This window comes from Anoplopoma fimbria, chromosome 5 (assembly GCF_027596085.1).
Source record: "Anoplopoma fimbria isolate UVic2021 breed Golden Eagle Sablefish chromosome 5, Afim_UVic_2022, whole genome shotgun sequence".
In the NCBI taxonomy this organism is placed as follows: Eukaryota; Metazoa; Chordata; class Actinopteri; order Perciformes; family Anoplopomatidae; genus Anoplopoma; species Anoplopoma fimbria.
Window position 1 is genome coordinate 18,108,235 of NC_072453.1, and position 15,906 is coordinate 18,124,140.

General features: G+C 41.2%; 1 protein-coding gene across 1 annotated transcript; it reads left to right on the plus strand.

The window, feature by feature from the left end:
* The first annotated feature begins 111 nt into the window (after positions 1-111).
* Positions 112-14,012, plus strand: polr3e (polymerase (RNA) III (DNA directed) polypeptide E). The gene is made up of 21 exons (XM_054598526.1): positions 112-247; positions 1,564-1,669; positions 2,748-2,798; positions 2,966-3,043; positions 3,129-3,244; positions 4,431-4,513; positions 4,744-4,851; positions 5,535-5,584; positions 5,747-5,860; positions 6,008-6,093; positions 6,815-6,859; positions 6,960-7,051; positions 7,583-7,703; positions 7,998-8,079; positions 8,202-8,261; positions 8,737-8,894; positions 8,990-9,051; positions 9,138-9,589; positions 11,777-11,854; positions 12,509-12,631; positions 12,723-14,012. Exons 2-21 carry the CDS (start codon positions 1,631-1,633, stop codon positions 12,777-12,779), a joined length of 2,055 nt encoding a protein of 684 aa, XP_054454501.1. The 5' UTR covers positions 112-247; positions 1,564-1,630; the 3' UTR covers positions 12,780-14,012.
* Positions 14,013-15,906: the final 1,894 nt, after the last annotated feature.

A 15,906-nucleotide genomic window follows, 5' to 3' on the forward strand; every position in this document is an offset into this window, starting at 1 on the left:
ACTAACTTAATGAACAAAGCGAGCTCATAACTCCAGTGTAAATGCTTTAAAAACAACGTCACAGATGCTGGGAGAGCCCCGGTGCATTGTGGGTACTGGCTCCTCCCCACGTGTTCCGTGTGGAGCTCAGTCAACATGCCACCGACAGACTCCCACAGCTAGACACCGCTCCTGCACCTGCACCTCCACCTTTCTGGACCTTTGGGACCCGGATGAGGCAGCTCAGACTCTCAGGTGAACTGTGCAGGTGAGATGAACACAACCTGGAGGTGTTTATGAGACAGAAACAAGAGGCCTCCTGGTGTTTAGACCTGAATGTGTGTGTGTGTTAGCATGCTAGGCTAGCTCCCCTGATGCTAGGCTAGGCTACTGTTGCATGTGGAGGGGATTTAAACATACACATGTTGTACTTTCACAGGTGTGACGTCAGAAGAAGGACATGAGTCGCAGTGTAGTGCAGGCCTGGGTTTGATGCTAAGCTAACCTAGCCTGTAATGTACTGGGGTTAGCTTCATGCAACCTGTGCCACACAGTGTTTGCATGCAGAGAAGTCATTTAATGTTGACTGCATTGTGTTGCATCAGGTAGGATTTACCTGGTTGTCAGTGAACGCATCACTGTGTTGCTGGGTTAAGATGAAGAAAACACCCTTTATTACAAACTAATGCACTGTGCAATACAATGTGGACAATAGTTTATGTATATATATAATATTTAAGTTACTGTGGATTCTCTACTGTTCTCTACTGGATTCTCTACTGTTCTTACTGTTCTCTACTGTTCTTTACTGTTCTCTACTGTTCTTTACTGTTCTCTACTGTTCTTTACTGTTCTTTACTGTTCTTTACTGTTCTTTACTGTTCTTTACTGTTTTTTTACTGTTCTCTACTGTTCTTTACTGTTCTCTACTGTTCTTTACTGTTATCTACTGTTTTTACTGTTTTTACTGTTCTCTACTGTTCTCTACTGTTCTTTACTGTTCTCTACTGTTCTCTACTGTTCTCTACTGTTCTTTACTGTTCTCTACTGTTCTTTACTGTTCTCTACTGTTCTCTACTGTTCTTTACTGTTCTTACTGTTCTCTACTGTTCTTTACTGTTCTCTTTACTGTTCTTTACTGTTCTCTTGTTCTCTACTGTTCTTTACTGTTCTCTACTGTTCTTTACTGTTCTTTACTGTTCTTTACTGTTCTTTACTGTTCTCTACTGTTCTCTACTGTTCTTTACTGTTCTCTACTGTTCTTTACTGTTCTTTACTGTTTTTACTGTTTTTTATTGCTCATTTGCTTATTTATAATACTTATTTTGATCTTGTGTTTTTTTATTTACTATGTCTCTTGTTTGCACTGTCCTCTCTGCTGCTGTAATCCTGTAAATGTCCCCACTGCGGGACTAATAAAGGATTATCTTATCTTATCTTATCTTAAACCTCCTGCAGACTGACAGCCTTGTGACACAGCAGCAGTGAATCCTGATGGGTTCTGATGTGTTCAGCTACCTGCCACCTGTGTCTCCTTCATAACCAACAATGCATTCCTGTAACTGAGTGTGTTATTGTCTGCAGGTTGGATCTCTGAGATCTGCTGCTCCTGTTCCATCTCCTCTCCCCTCCTCGCTCTGCTCACACCAATATGGCCAGTGGGGATGATGATGACCCCATTATAGAGGAGGTACGTCTGCTGGTCAAAGTATTTTAACCCACAATTAATCTGTCCTGATAGTTGCTTGTGCAGCTGAAGTGTGAGCACCTTATTCCTCTGTGCCACAAACCTCCATCGTTGTCCAAAATCTATTCAATCTATTCAATAAGCCACGACATTTAACTCCGTGACATGTGGTTGCATCATTATGAACGTGGCTCTGTGGTTTATTTTGGAACTGGAAATTCCAAAGTTTTTAAGCCGAGTGGAGTGTTGTTGTTGCTTGTTCTATTTAACTGATAACTAATATGTTGTTACTTTTCCTGTTGATATCTGGTTACTCTAACCGTTGACAAACTGATTGACAGGATATTTATTGCCTGTTAAGAGTCTGTTTTATTTATTGTTTTGGTTGTGTGGTTTTATTTTATTTATCTTGGATATTCAAACAAATGTTTTCAAATTTGAATGCTAGATAATTAAGAATTAAAAGTTCATTGCTCGTTGAAAGGGTGCATTGATATGCTATTATACTATACTTCAATGTGTTATTGAGACATGCCTATTGACAATCACACAAATACAGAATAACATCATCCTTATATGTTAGATTTCTATTTCTTAATTTGAATTGTCCATTTAAGATCTTTATTAATCCATGGTTTATCGCTATCCATGTGGAAAGTGTGTATAAAGGACATACATTCACACAGGTTAATATGGATTATCAGTAGGTTTGCACTGATCTGGCCTGTTCTCTCCTGATTCTGATTCTTAGACTCAGTGTATCTGCTAATACTGGTTCCCATTCATACCAGTGCTTTCCTTTTCCATCATTTGAAATCTGTATACCACACATCACTGGGATCATTTCTGTGTTGGGTGACGTAAACCCAGGGGTTGCTGTGGTGCTGCAAACTGAATTAATCAATTAATGCAACACATAAGAACATCTATTTATCAAAGTCTCACACAACAAAACAAACACAGCCAGCTAACCAGTCACTCACACGAACATACAAACAATCCAACGCCTCGTAGAAAAGCCTCGACTGAGACGATCATCGGCTCCTCACATAACTTTGATCAATGTTTCTCTTTCCTTTAGATCGATGTCTATCTTGCCAAAAGCCTTGCAGATAAGCTGTATCTGTTCCAGGTAATACTTTAACTTTGTTGTACTTAATGATGAGTACGTCTCCTTTTGTTTCTATAAGTTATCTCAACTCTTTTATTCTCTACTGTGATTGTTGTATAATGATCAGAGTGTCATGAGTCATGAGTCACTCTCTAATCGCCTTGATTGATTCTTTTTTTCCGACCCAGTACCCTGTCCGACCATCCAATATGACCTATGATGATGTCAACCACCTATCAGCCAAGATCAAACCCAAACAGCAAAAGGTAATAAAAAGGCTTGTTTCTTATCTTATCATCTGTCAGTGTGGAGCATGTTTGTGATGTATCTCTTGTACCATTCATCACACAGGTGGAGTTGGAAATGGCCATCGACATAATGAGTCCAAACTACTGTCGCAGTAAAGGAGAGCAGATCGCTCTGAACGTGGACGGCACCACTTGTGATGAAACCAACACCTATTCAGTGTACGTCTGCTTTTAAACCTCATCTGCACTCGTTGCTGCCAAAAACACCTGTTTGTATGTTGCTGTCCAAATGACTCGCCACCAGTGTTGTAAAGCAAAGCTTCAGCGGTTTGGGAAATATTCGCTTTCTGGTGAAAAAACTGGATGAGACGATCAAAACCACTCGAATGTTTATACGTCGAATATGAAGCTACAGGCAGGAGACGGTTAGCTTAGCATAGCATAAAGACTGGAAACAAGGGAAACTATCTGAGCTTTACAATACCGATACTACCAAACTATTTAGAACACCAGAAAAAGGTAAGTGTGTTTCAATACATAGTTATTCAAATGAAGTATTCCAAAAATATCAGGATGTCCCGAAGCATTAAAGTTGCATTTTTCAGTGTGCAAACCAGCACTCACCACGATGCTTGAGCAATAGGGTCAAAGTTCAAGGTGCAATGTAATGATGATGAAGTATAGTTCACAATTGAATGCAGCTCATTTCTTGGCAGGGAACAGCAACTTTCCAAAGTCACCACGGCTTTTCATTACATTACATTACAGTCATTTAGCAGACGCTTTTCTCCAAAGCGACTTACAGTCAGTAGTATGTTACATATCATTCACCCATTCACACACTGATGACAGGCTACCATCAAGGTGCCACCATCAGACTCTAACTAACATTCATCATCCAGTCCACACCGATGGCCTTCAGGAGCAACTTGGGGTTAAGTGTCTTGCCCAAGGACACATCGACTGCCGAAGCCGGGTATCGAACCACCGATCCTCTGATTGGAGAACTACCTTGCTCTCCACTACGCCACAGCGCCCAGAACCAAGAAATAGTTCTGCACCTTAACGCTTTTCACACAGACTAAACACATGTGATAATATCAATCAATGTGATGATTAGTTATCTTAAGAGATGCTGGTAGGTAGATTATTTTCCATTTCAAAGAGCTAAGTTAGCTGTTTACGGTCTTAATGCTAAGCTAAGCTAACCAGCTGTTGGCTTCCTATTGACTCTACAGACGTGAGTGTGGTGTCGATCTTCTCATCCAACTTTAGGCAAAAACACAAATAAGCTTCCTTTCCAAAACTCTATTTCTACTATTTCTGTAGCATTAGATTAGTTTTGGCAGACATTTCTTTGTTAGGTGTCTGGTCTGAGCATTCCTGTTTTACTTTTCTTTTCCAGGAAAATGATGGATAAACAGTCCTTCACCTCCATCCAGGCCACCACTAACACCTCCAGATATGCTGCTGCTGTGTTTCGCAAAGGTCTGATCTTCTCCTGTCGTCCTCTTTAACACGATGCTTTTGTTTTGTTTAACCTCGTCGCTGCTTCTTGTAAACATTCAAATGTTCACGGTCCGTATGAATCGTTATCAGTGTTACTTTTCTTATCCGCGTTAACGTCAATGTTTTTTTAATTGAAGATGTGATAGATAAGGGAGCACCAAAAGTGGTATTTTGAGTTTCTGATTGTTTTTATTATTTTATGTCAACAGGTGAGCTTCACGTCACACCTCTGACGGGGATCCTCCAGATGAGACCGAGCTTCTCTTACCTGGACAAGGCCGACACCAAAACCAGAGAGAGGGAGGCGGCCAATGAAGGTCTGTCAGTCATTCAAAATCAAATAATTGAGAGAGATTAGAGTAGATTCATTTTTTTAATTTTTTGTTTTTAAATAACAGAGAATGAGGGGAAATATTTGTTTGTATTATTTCTATTTTAGTGGACTCTTGTTGTTCATTAACACAATATTTAAGATAAATGAATGAATGAATAAATGACAGAATTCAGATTTAAACTAAGACTAGCAACATCAGAATCTAAAATACGTATAGCCTTTTTTTTAAAGCTGCATTGATCAGTTGATTGATGGATAAGCTGATCCACAGAAAATTAATCTGCAACTATTAATGCAATAAAGCCACAATAATCTGCTTCTACTTAAAATGTGAGGATTTGCTACCCTTTGTTTCCTATAATACTTCCGTTGAAGCCGTTTTAACGTCGCATATAGAATTTGTTTAGCGAGTTTCGTCATTCGATCAGCTTTTGTGGAGACAACCAATCAAACTATTTAGAACAAATATTGGCTGATGATCAGAGGATCAGAGGGCCCTTAGTGGAAACCCTGAGCTCCCTCAGCAGACAGGTTGTGTTTCAGCACAAATACTAAATAAAGTAAAGTAAGAGTTCCAAGTTTTCTTATTAAGTAGACGTCTGTTCTATTTTTTGAAGAAAAAAATGACTATGATGGTTTTGCTAATCAGAGTCCTTTTGTCTGCAGGTGGAGATTCCGACCAGGAGGAAGCTGAGGAGGACGTCAAGGCCATCACGGTGAAGACACACACACACACACACACACACACACACACACACACACACACACACACACACACACACACACACACACACACACACACGTAATCATGATTATACTGAAGCCATCATTTCCCCCCAAAAAATAATGAATACTGAACGTGTTTCCATCCAGGTGAGGTTTTCTCGCCCGAGTCGGAGCAGGCGCGGCAGAGGAGGATCCAGTCGTACGAGTTCCTCCAGAAGAAGCAGGCGGAGGAACCGTGGGCTCACCTCCGCTACCACGGTGTCAAGGTGTGGGGGGGGCACTCATCATCGGGCTACCTTATTCCTTTTTTTTGAACGTCGTCAGAATACTTTGACCATTAGTTTTGGGTTTGTAGGCAAACGTGACGGAGCTTGAGCTCGTTTTGTCTTTTCTTATGTTATTTGTTATTTTAGGACGGACGCTCGGAGCATGAAAGGCAGTACCTGTTCTGCCAGTCGGTGGACGCCTCGGAGAACTCTGAGCTGGTCAAAACTCCCAAGTAAGTATCAACAAATGACAGATGAATACCAAGACGAAGAAGAAGATTGGATTTGGTTTTAGTTGGGTTCTGTCATAGGAATGTCTCGATACTAGATATTTAGTACCAGAGAAATGAAACGATTCTCGATGCCCAATTCAATTCCACGGTAAAAAAAAACAATAAATGCTTAGAGCTCGTGTTAGGAAGTTACAGAGCTCATAATTCCCTCTTTAATATCTTTTTATATTGCTGTGAAAACATCTCAATCAAACATCTGTATTAGTTGATTACAGTTTAAACACGTCATCATGACAGAATAACTTCTTATACTTATTTTTTACTGAAAAGAGCTTCATGATGAAACTGGATGCAACCTCCGTAAGCGTTAGCTGTTAGCTGTCAGCTCCCTTATTATCCAAGCAGGACTGTGCTGTCCACGGGTTACAGTGGTCCAACGTTAACCAGCTCTCTTCCTGCAGATTTCAACACAGATTTTTTTTCCACAATGCGGCATTATCAAAAAATGAGGGTGCTTCCTGTTGACGTGTCCATCATGAGTCTACTGCGTCCTTTCTGATTTGAGACGCCCCTAGTGTTCAGAGATGTTCGGCTTGTGTTGATTTTTATCTTCTATATCTTCTGGCAGGACTCCACACTTTTGGTTAAATGCTTCTGTTCTCCTGTGTTTATATAACTCCTGATGGTCCCCTCTGTACATGCTCACTTTTTGTTGTTGCAGGGAGTACCTGGCGATGCTGATGCCCCCTCTTGCAGAGGAAAAAGTGTAAGTTTTCTTCCCCCTACTAACCAGTATGAGATTTAAAAAGGATGACAGCTTCAGAGATTCTTCATTAAGGTTTCCTCTCTCTTTTTGTTTATGTTAGTGTGAAACCAGTTGGTCCCAGTAATGTGCTCTCCATGGCTCAACTCCGCACTCTGCCGCTGGGAGAGCAAGTCAAGACGCTGATGAAGAATGGTAGGCCAACGCATTTAAGAGAAAACGTAGCATATTTAGACTGAACCAGGAAGTAGAGCGGGTTGTCCTTTAATCACAGGGTTGTTGGTTATCATGGCTGCTCCGCCACCATTAGTGTATGAATGTGTGTGAAGGGGTGAATGAGAGGCACATTGTAAAGTTCTTAGTCTGGTTAGGTTGTGCATGCACACCATTTACATATCAGTCAGGTTGTAGGATATCTGTTTATTACTTTTACCAGTTTCCCATGCAGTTCTTCTTTTAGCCAGACGGGGGCGACAAAGCATTCATATCAATGTTAGACATGTGAAATAATTAAAAACTTTATACAGTTATTGAATGCACCCAAAGAGAAGTGCAGAGTTCTGTCAGCAGCTAGGTTTTCAGTGCTTTTACTTTCCAGTCATGTTTTTTGCTCTGTAGATTACTCTGCATCATATTTACATCATGTAATCAACATTCAGTTTGGTTGTCCTTCCTCTGAGAGTTATATTTTAATATTTTCTTCCCTGTGTCTCCTCTCGTCTTTAGTCAAGGTGATGCCATTCGCTAACCTGATGGGCCTGCTCGCCTCCGGCACGGACTCCACCGCAGCGCTGCGCTGCATCCAACAGGTGGCGCTGCTGGTTCAGGGCAACTGGGTTGTCAAGAGGTGAGAGGAAATGTCACTCAAAGATTAAAATATATTAAAGGTGTTGTTTGAAAAGAAGGTTTAGAGTTTTAGAGAACTCTGCAGCCTACAATGAGTGGGTGTGTGTTAAGATAAGATAAGATAATAATCCTTTATTAGTCCCGCAGCGGGGGAATTTGCAGGCTTACAGCAGCGTAGGGTAAAGTGCACACAAGAGACATGGTAGAAGAAAGACGAGATAAAAATAAATAATTTTGCACATTAAACTCAGAGAGCAGCTGAGTGACGTCTAATTGTGTTTTGTTTTTTCTGCAGCGATGTTCTGTATCCTAAAAACACCTGCAGTCCTCACAGTGGCGTCCCCGCTGAAGTGCTCTGCCGTGGTCGAGACTTTGTGGTGAGCTGCTGTTACTGTTCACCTTAAGTTGAACCAAAAGAAGGGCAGTGCCTGACAAGGTGTTTAGAGTGTGTGGCCGGCTTGGTTTTAAAGTCACAGTGACTCAGTTGTTTCTTTTGTAGATGTGGAGGTTCACTCTGGAGCGCTCAGTGATGAGAAAGGAGATCGCATCCATCATCAAAGTAAGAGCATAATCCCAAAATGACTGATTGTTCCTTCTTGGTAATGACATCATTAAAAAAAAGAAATGTTTGAGTTTGCTACCATTCTGTGTAATTGAACCGTCTTGTAATTATTTGAAAAATTGCAAGTTAGCAGTTAAAAAACACTTAATTGTCTGAGGCCCCACCACCCAGAGGCTGATGGTCAATTACTCTCATGGGTGTTCAACTCGTTTGCAAGGGAGTTGTTTGTGGAAGAGTGAAGCTTTCATGATTTCACTTGTTTTTGGACTGGAGTATCCTTCTGATTTATTGTAGAAATAGTTCAAATTCCTATAGAAAGCATCACAGTCTCTCATGGTTGTTTTAGATGCAGAGCTTCTTCGCTGAAGCATAAGTGTCTCTGAACCTTTTGCTTGTCACCTTCAGGCTACAGTTGTTCCGTTTCATTCAGGTAAACATAACTAACATCTCCTTCCTCCTGTCCTTCCTCCAGCTTCCTCCAGAGGATGTGAAGGAGTTCCTGGAGCATGTGGCCGTTCCTCGAGTCAACCGGGGCTGGGAGTTCCTGCTGTGTACTGATGCAGAATTCATTAAGAAACACCCAGACATCGCCCACAGGCAGCACATGCTGTGGCTCGGCATCCAGAGCAAGTGGGTCACGCTCAAGAAGAAGCAGGAGGAATGTTTTTTTAAGGGTGGTGTCAGTTATGACAGTGTTATCAAATGATGTTTGTCTTTCCTTTAAGGTTGGAAAAGGTCTTTAACTTCTCCAAAGACGACTTCAGGCCAAAGAATTCCCAGCTGCCTGGTGTGTACCGAGTCGTGTTCCCAACGTCCAGCTGAAAATGAAACGTTCAGCAGAGCTGAGCTGATTGTCTGCGTGTTGTTTTCCAGATCCCGTCCACGTCAGCGGGGAGCAGCGTCTGAAGACGGCTCACGACCGCGCCCAAGGAAACCAGTCGTCCCTGCAGAAGGACCTGGACACCAGGCGGGCGGGAAGCAGCGTCCACGTCAAACAGGAACCCGTCAGCGACGGAGAGGACGAACCCATGGACACCTCCTCCTCCTCCGTCCCCAACGGTTCCGTCAACGGTTACCCCGGCGACGCCGCCCCGGCCTTCGATCACACCAACGGTGACGGAGGGAACGCGTCGTCATCGGAGCTGCAGGACTTTGTGATTAAGACTTTCAGGAAGCATTTTGTACTGACGCTGAGCGAGTTCAAGAGGCTGCTGGGCCTCCACATGGCCTCCATGCCGTTGGGATGGAGCGTCTTCCCGTCCATCTCGGACCACATGCTGCAGGACGCCATACTGCTCTGCCAGTGCAAACAGATAATGGTGCCTGTGAGTATGCAGGCAGGATCTCTCCTCTCAAATCAGGAGTTACAATTCCAATTCATTCACACTGGATGCTCTTACTCTCCTTCCTGCTCTCCAGCGTTGTTTCTAGAAGTTTTATTACCTCACATTCCTACAATTCAACCCCAACAGTGGAGTGAAATGTAAACTCTTGTCACTGTAGTAGGCTGTGTTTGGACTGATCATAGTCTGCATGGGGCTGCTTGAAAAGGTATCGGTGATAGAAAGAGGAAATGAGAACCCAGAAATGAGTTTAAAGAATAATCACGTCACATCGCACAGCGGTTTATATATTGCTTCACAACAGGAGTTTACAACAGCAGCAACAGTTTGTTTTTTTCCATCTCGACACTTATTATTCGACGCTCTTTAAATTGTGCAGTTGAAGCTAGTAGTTAAGCACAGGCTCTCAAATGTGATGCATCAGTTTCTCATACTCTTATATCACAGTAAACAGGAATATTTGGGGTTTTGGATTGATTATACGCTAAAAAAGGACATTTGAAAACATCACCATGGGCTTTTGGTAATTTGATAGACATGGATAAAACAATTAATTAAAACATCATTTGTAGATTTATTGAATTTGAAAGTGTATCATAAGTTGCAGCCCTAGTTAGCGCAATGCTGCACAGTAAACGCTACAAGGTCTGTATGGTCTGCATAATGTAGATAAAATCTTTTAGCAGCATTGGAGCTGAAACGATTAGTTGACCGACAGAAAATGAATCTGCAGCCGTTTTGAATATCAATTAATCGTTTAAGAATCTTTAAAAGATTTGCTGCTTTTTTGTCATAACGGTAAATAAAATATCTTTTTTGCTGTTTGTTGCACAAAACGGCAATTAAAGGACATCACTATGGACTCAGAAATTACAATGCACATTCTGAGATTTTCAGATAAATTGATTGAGTCAGAAAGCAAGACCTGTAATTTTCAAAAGCTAGGTTTCTGAACTGAAAACCACCTCCGATCAGCTCAAAAGGGTTTCTGCTGAAAAGAGGGTTTTTTTACAGCTTGAATGCAGCTCTCACTTTCCTCCAACAGAATAACGACATTAACGGTCGTTTTACTTGTGAGCGCTTTGTTGCTTGTAAAGCGGTACGAGCACTGAAGCAATGCAGACCTGCTTCTCAGGTTCCACACAGGTTCCACACAGGCTCCACACAGGTTCCACACAGGCTCCACACAGGTCCACACAGGCTCCACACAGGTTCACACAGGTTCCACACAGGTTCCACACAGGTTCCACACAGGCTCCACACAGGCTCCACACAGGCTCCACACAGGCTCCACACAGGCTCCACACAGGCTCCACACAGGTTCTACACAGGCTCCACACAGGCTCCACACAGGTTCCACACAGGCTCCACACAGGCTCCACACAGGCTCCAGCAGCCGCCTGAGACCTCAGTGTGTTTGGACGAGTGCTGCTGTTTGGAGGCTTGTTATTGACGTTTCTGTTTCTGTAGCTGTGTTTTTAGTTGGTGTGGTGTTTGCTCACAGGGCGGGGGGGGCGTGTTCTGAACCTCACCCCCCCTCCCTTGTTGCATTAAGCAGCCAGGTCTCCTGCAGGACCAGGCCTGTCCTGGTTTAGGTCTGATCCAATCTGTATGCTTGACATTAGAGGATTTTAACCACTGTAGGGGAGGGAATGGCCGGACGCCATCTTTGTTACGCAACAGATTATTGGCCTCAAAGCAAAGCTCATTACTGCTCAGGGAGGGGACTAATCCGCTCTGTTGTTTGTGAACGCAGGCAGATCTGGAATCAGTCGAATTCTCCTTCTACATCCAGCACGCATTATGGTTTCGATGTCTGGCAGTTCATGGATCAGTCTTGAGTCGGCGGGTCTTACCGTCTGGACCGTAATCCTCCTCGTGTTGGTCCTTCTGGGCGCAGCAGGGCTCGGGTCTGGTTTTGTTTTGGCATTTTGTCAACAAACCAAATTAACAGACAAATGTGTCTGAGAGAAAGAAAAGCTGTCTTTTGTCAAACACTGCATAAAATAACACTTGTGCTCTTGAGTTAAGGCTTTGATGAACATTCATTATGTTTGTTATAAACACAGCGCTGACCATCTTTACTGACTTGTGTTTTGCAGAGAGAGGAAAGAGCATGAGCATGAAGTGGTTACGCTTTATAACCTTTCTTTTTCCTCCCTACTTTAGTTTCCCGCTCAGACCACAGCGGCCCCCGATGAACAGAAGGTGTTTGCTCTGTGGGAGACCGGAGAGAAGTCAGACATGGTAAACACGTTTTTTAAAAACAGGTTTTATAGTACTTCCTCCGTTAGTTTCTTGACTCTACATGCAACACTTTGCAGTTTAATTGCACCACAAACCACAAGTCAGAGCCTGAATTTCAGAAACAACAGTGTTGTAATGTGGGCCATGATCAGCTAGTGTCATTACTGCAGAGCAACGCTGAAGAGAAAAGTAGGACACGGCTCCGTTTGTCAACCACATCCACAAGTTGAAGAGGCAAAGCTGCACGAGAGTGTGTGTTTGTTTCTTTATTGTTTCTTTATTGTTTTTAATGTGCAACAGCAGGCCATGACTCTTTGTGTTTAAACAAATACTCTTCCTTGTGTGTTTGATGATTGTACTTCCTGTCTGTTTTATTTCTATTTAAGCTAACTGATGTGCTGTGTAGTGCCCAGCTATAGGGAATACCTGGTTAAAAACAAACAGACCTATTTTGATATAGCATGCTAATGAGTTAGCTTTCGAGGTGCTGGTTGGTGGATTTTGTTATATTCAGACAGTCTTTACACCCATTTCCAGTCTTCCCAGTTGCCTGAGATGTATTGATTTTCTTATCTTGGCATAAAAGCAACGTAGTGTATTTACAAAAATGTCGAACTATTCCCTGAAGTTAGTTCTTTGTTTTTCCTCCGGCAGCATCGTCGGCTGCTGTATGAGCTGTTCAACAAGAACTACCGCATCAGGAGGAACATGATCCAAGTCAAACTGTCTCAGGAGTTCGGAGACGTCCCGAAGGCCGACGTTGACCGTCTGCTCCACGTGAGGATAGCAACGATACTGAACATGCAACATTTTTTTAAATGAGCTTTTATGTTTTATCACTGATCTTATCTGTCGTCTGTTGTTCCAGGAGTGCTGCATCAGCCACGCAGGGATGTGGTACCTAAAGGGAACGGTACAGTCCTGACCCTAAGAGCATGACCCCCCACCCTCCAATCATCGACAGCCAATCAAATGCTCTCCAGGATGTCTAGTGGGAGGGCATCCCTAGAGATGAGAGCCAATCACAATCACAGCTCGCCCAGCTCTGAGGGCGGCCGATTGCAGGACAAAAGATGTCCGCTCTGCTCAGAACATGAAGCTTTTTTTCTCGTTTCAACTGAAGCATGTCTGACACGAACACGAGCACTCTGATGCAGCGCGGAGGATAGAACTCCTCACACACTCTCACCAAGAGCTGGAGTGTCTGAGGGGGCCAATATGATCATTAAAAAATGAAGAAAAAGAAAACTATCTATACGGTTTATAAGGAGAGTTTGGGATTTGTTTTGGACCTCATGTTTGATTATTTTTTTGAATATAAGTTTACCAGATCAGGAAGGTGTTCACTATTTAAAGCAAGGTGGCTCAAAGAGCTTTCATTTGACTCCTGATTTATGAATTTTGCAAGAGAAAACATGTTACTTTATCGTCTCAACACAGCAAACGTTGTTCAAGCCTTGGTGGGTAGAAAGCCTGATCTGTTTCTCATCCATTAACTGAACGTGTTGTCTTTGATCCGACTTGTTAAGAGTAAAAGTAGAGTATTAACTTTACCCTCACTCTACAAGTGAAAGAGTTGACCTTTATGATTCAATGCAACTGTCGCTTAATTAAAACGCTCGGAGGCACGTAAGTCATGAGTCAGCAAAACTGAAACAAAAAGGGGTGTAAAAATATGCAAAAGGTCCCTGATGTCATTATGCTGAAGTAGTACAACTGAAATCTCTGACTATTTTTGGCAGTCATGGACCTGGAAAATATATATATTTTCCAGGTCCATGTATATATATGGATCCCATATTCCTGTATTATTAAGTTGAGTTTGTACTGAAAGATTCAAACTAGAGGAAGAAGTGGATTCAACGGCTGATGAGGTTTGTTTCTGGTTGAATGTCCACAGTTTGAAATGGTTTTCCTTTGAGAGACTGGTTTTGATGACGGCCAATAAAGATGCAACGTTGAATATGTTTTTTGTCATATTTCTTTTAATCAAATCTGTTTGTAAGAACGGACAGACATCTGGACTGTGATCTTGAGGCTCTATCTGAAAGTGCCTCCCCCCCACTCATACACAGAATCAGAGGAACAACAACACTTTGATTCTCTTTGAAATACTTTCAAACCCTCAGAGTATAAATGAATTAGTGCTTCATCAGATAATAAGATTTTCATTGGTTTGTTACTTTGCTCAATAAACATTGTTAATGTCAACTTATCTGTTTTCTTCTATTATTAAAGTCATCGTTGGTGAGATGAGAACCCCAAATGTCAGAACCTGGATTAATGAGGTGACTATTTATTTACAGTATGATTTATTTATTTAAGATGCAAACTGTTTGTTATATGGATAAAGAAAGGTGTTATATTGAGGTTCAAACGTAAACATGTTTCCTCATGAAAAACAGCTTAATTACATCTTTATTTTAACTGTTAATGATTGTTCTGGTAATCTTCAGTTTTATTTCCGTCTGTGTTGAGTTTGTTTGAAGTGCAGCAGTTTGTCTGGATGGCTGACGTCAAAGCTGTTTTATTGATATATATTGCATAACTCTCAAAGCGCATCAGTGATTCATGATGTCCACGTCTAACAGTCTCTATAAATAAAGTTTAATCATATTTTACAACCAAAAACAAAGAAGACATAAACCTGCCGTCTCGGCTCGCTTCATGTTTTATGGCTCAAACATAAACCATGAGGTCCAATCATGACACCGGGTAAAACACACCGTACATACATACAGCAGATTATTCAGGAGGCTTGATAATAACATTTAACAGACGTGTAAAGTGTCAAGAGCAGCGATAATGTGCAGTTTTTCTAAAGTGCATCTCAACGTGATTTTTTACAGACATAAACAAACTGTGCACACCGACGTCAGGCAGCAAAAGCAACAGAAGTGCTGCTGAGAAAAAGCTTCTAATCAAACACCGGTTCATGATTTATAATATACAATCAGGAGGCCGTTACATCATCAAGTACATGGAGTTAGTCTTTTGGTAAACCTCAGAACTTCCCTTTAATATAACTCACCCACAGTCATCTAACCTATCGTACAATAATCAAGAATCATTTATTAATAAGCTTTACCATTACAAAACAAATCCCTTTATAGTTGAACTTTAATCACCAAAGTCTAATAATATAAACTCCTTCACCGACATAATAACTTGCATTGGTCGCTCTTACAGGCGCAGGCAGAACTATCACCAAGAAAGGTTCTTTTTTTTGAGTTTTTTGAATAGCTGCAAAGAAAGAAAAGGTTCCCATTGGATCACAGCTCAGACAGAAAACAAACATTAGATACAGTGAAAACATTTTATTCTACGATCCGTAATCTCATCGTTTTATGGAAAGTTTCCTTGAGAAAGCTGTTTAATTTGGGATTATTAGTTGATTATTTGAGTTTATAAGCAGGAGAGTTGACTTAAAGCAGCTGTTATTTATATTTTTATAATAATGTATCAAATGATAATGTGAAAACAATGTGACAATTGGAAAGTATTTGCTCTTTTTGGTGAACCTACAGAGAATTATGCCCAGTTAAAGGTAGGTGGAGACCAAAAATGGAGCTAAAAGAGATAATATTGGTCCAGAAATACAACTCCAATCATAATATCGCTCTGTTACTGCTGGATGTGGAAATTTCACTGACTAAAAGTCTTTTAGGTAACAACAGAAATTAGAGCTGAAACTGGGTAATTAGTTAATAAACTGCAACAATTGATGTAATAGATTAATTACTTAATCACGTTTTTGAAAGCAAAAAATAAAAAAATAGTTCCTGCTTCTCAAAAGTCATTATTTGCTAGTTTTTCTTCTGTGATAAATTGAATGTAGGTTTCAGTTTTGGAATTTGCTCGGACAAAACAAGATGTTTGAAGACATCATTTTAGTCTCTGAGAACTTGTGATGGACATTTATTTTTTGTGTTTTCTGACATTTAATAGACTAATAAAGACAATTACTTCTCAACAACTATTTCATCAGTAATTGAAAAGATCAATAGTTGCAGTTTGAAATTCAAGAAGGAATTGACTTGAAGGAAATAAAT

Coding starts and splice junctions, on each gene's coding strand:
- polr3e (XM_054598526.1), top strand. CDS start 1,631: ATGGCCAGTGGGGATGATGATGACCCCATTATAGAGGAG. Junction 7,052..7,582: donor CAAGACGCTGATGAAGAATG/GTAGGCCAACGC, acceptor TCTCGTCTTTAG/TCAAGGTGATGCCATTCGCT. Junction 9,052..9,137: donor AAAGAATTCCCAGCTGCCTG/GTGTGTACCGAG, acceptor GTTGTTTTCCAG/ATCCCGTCCACGTCAGCGGG.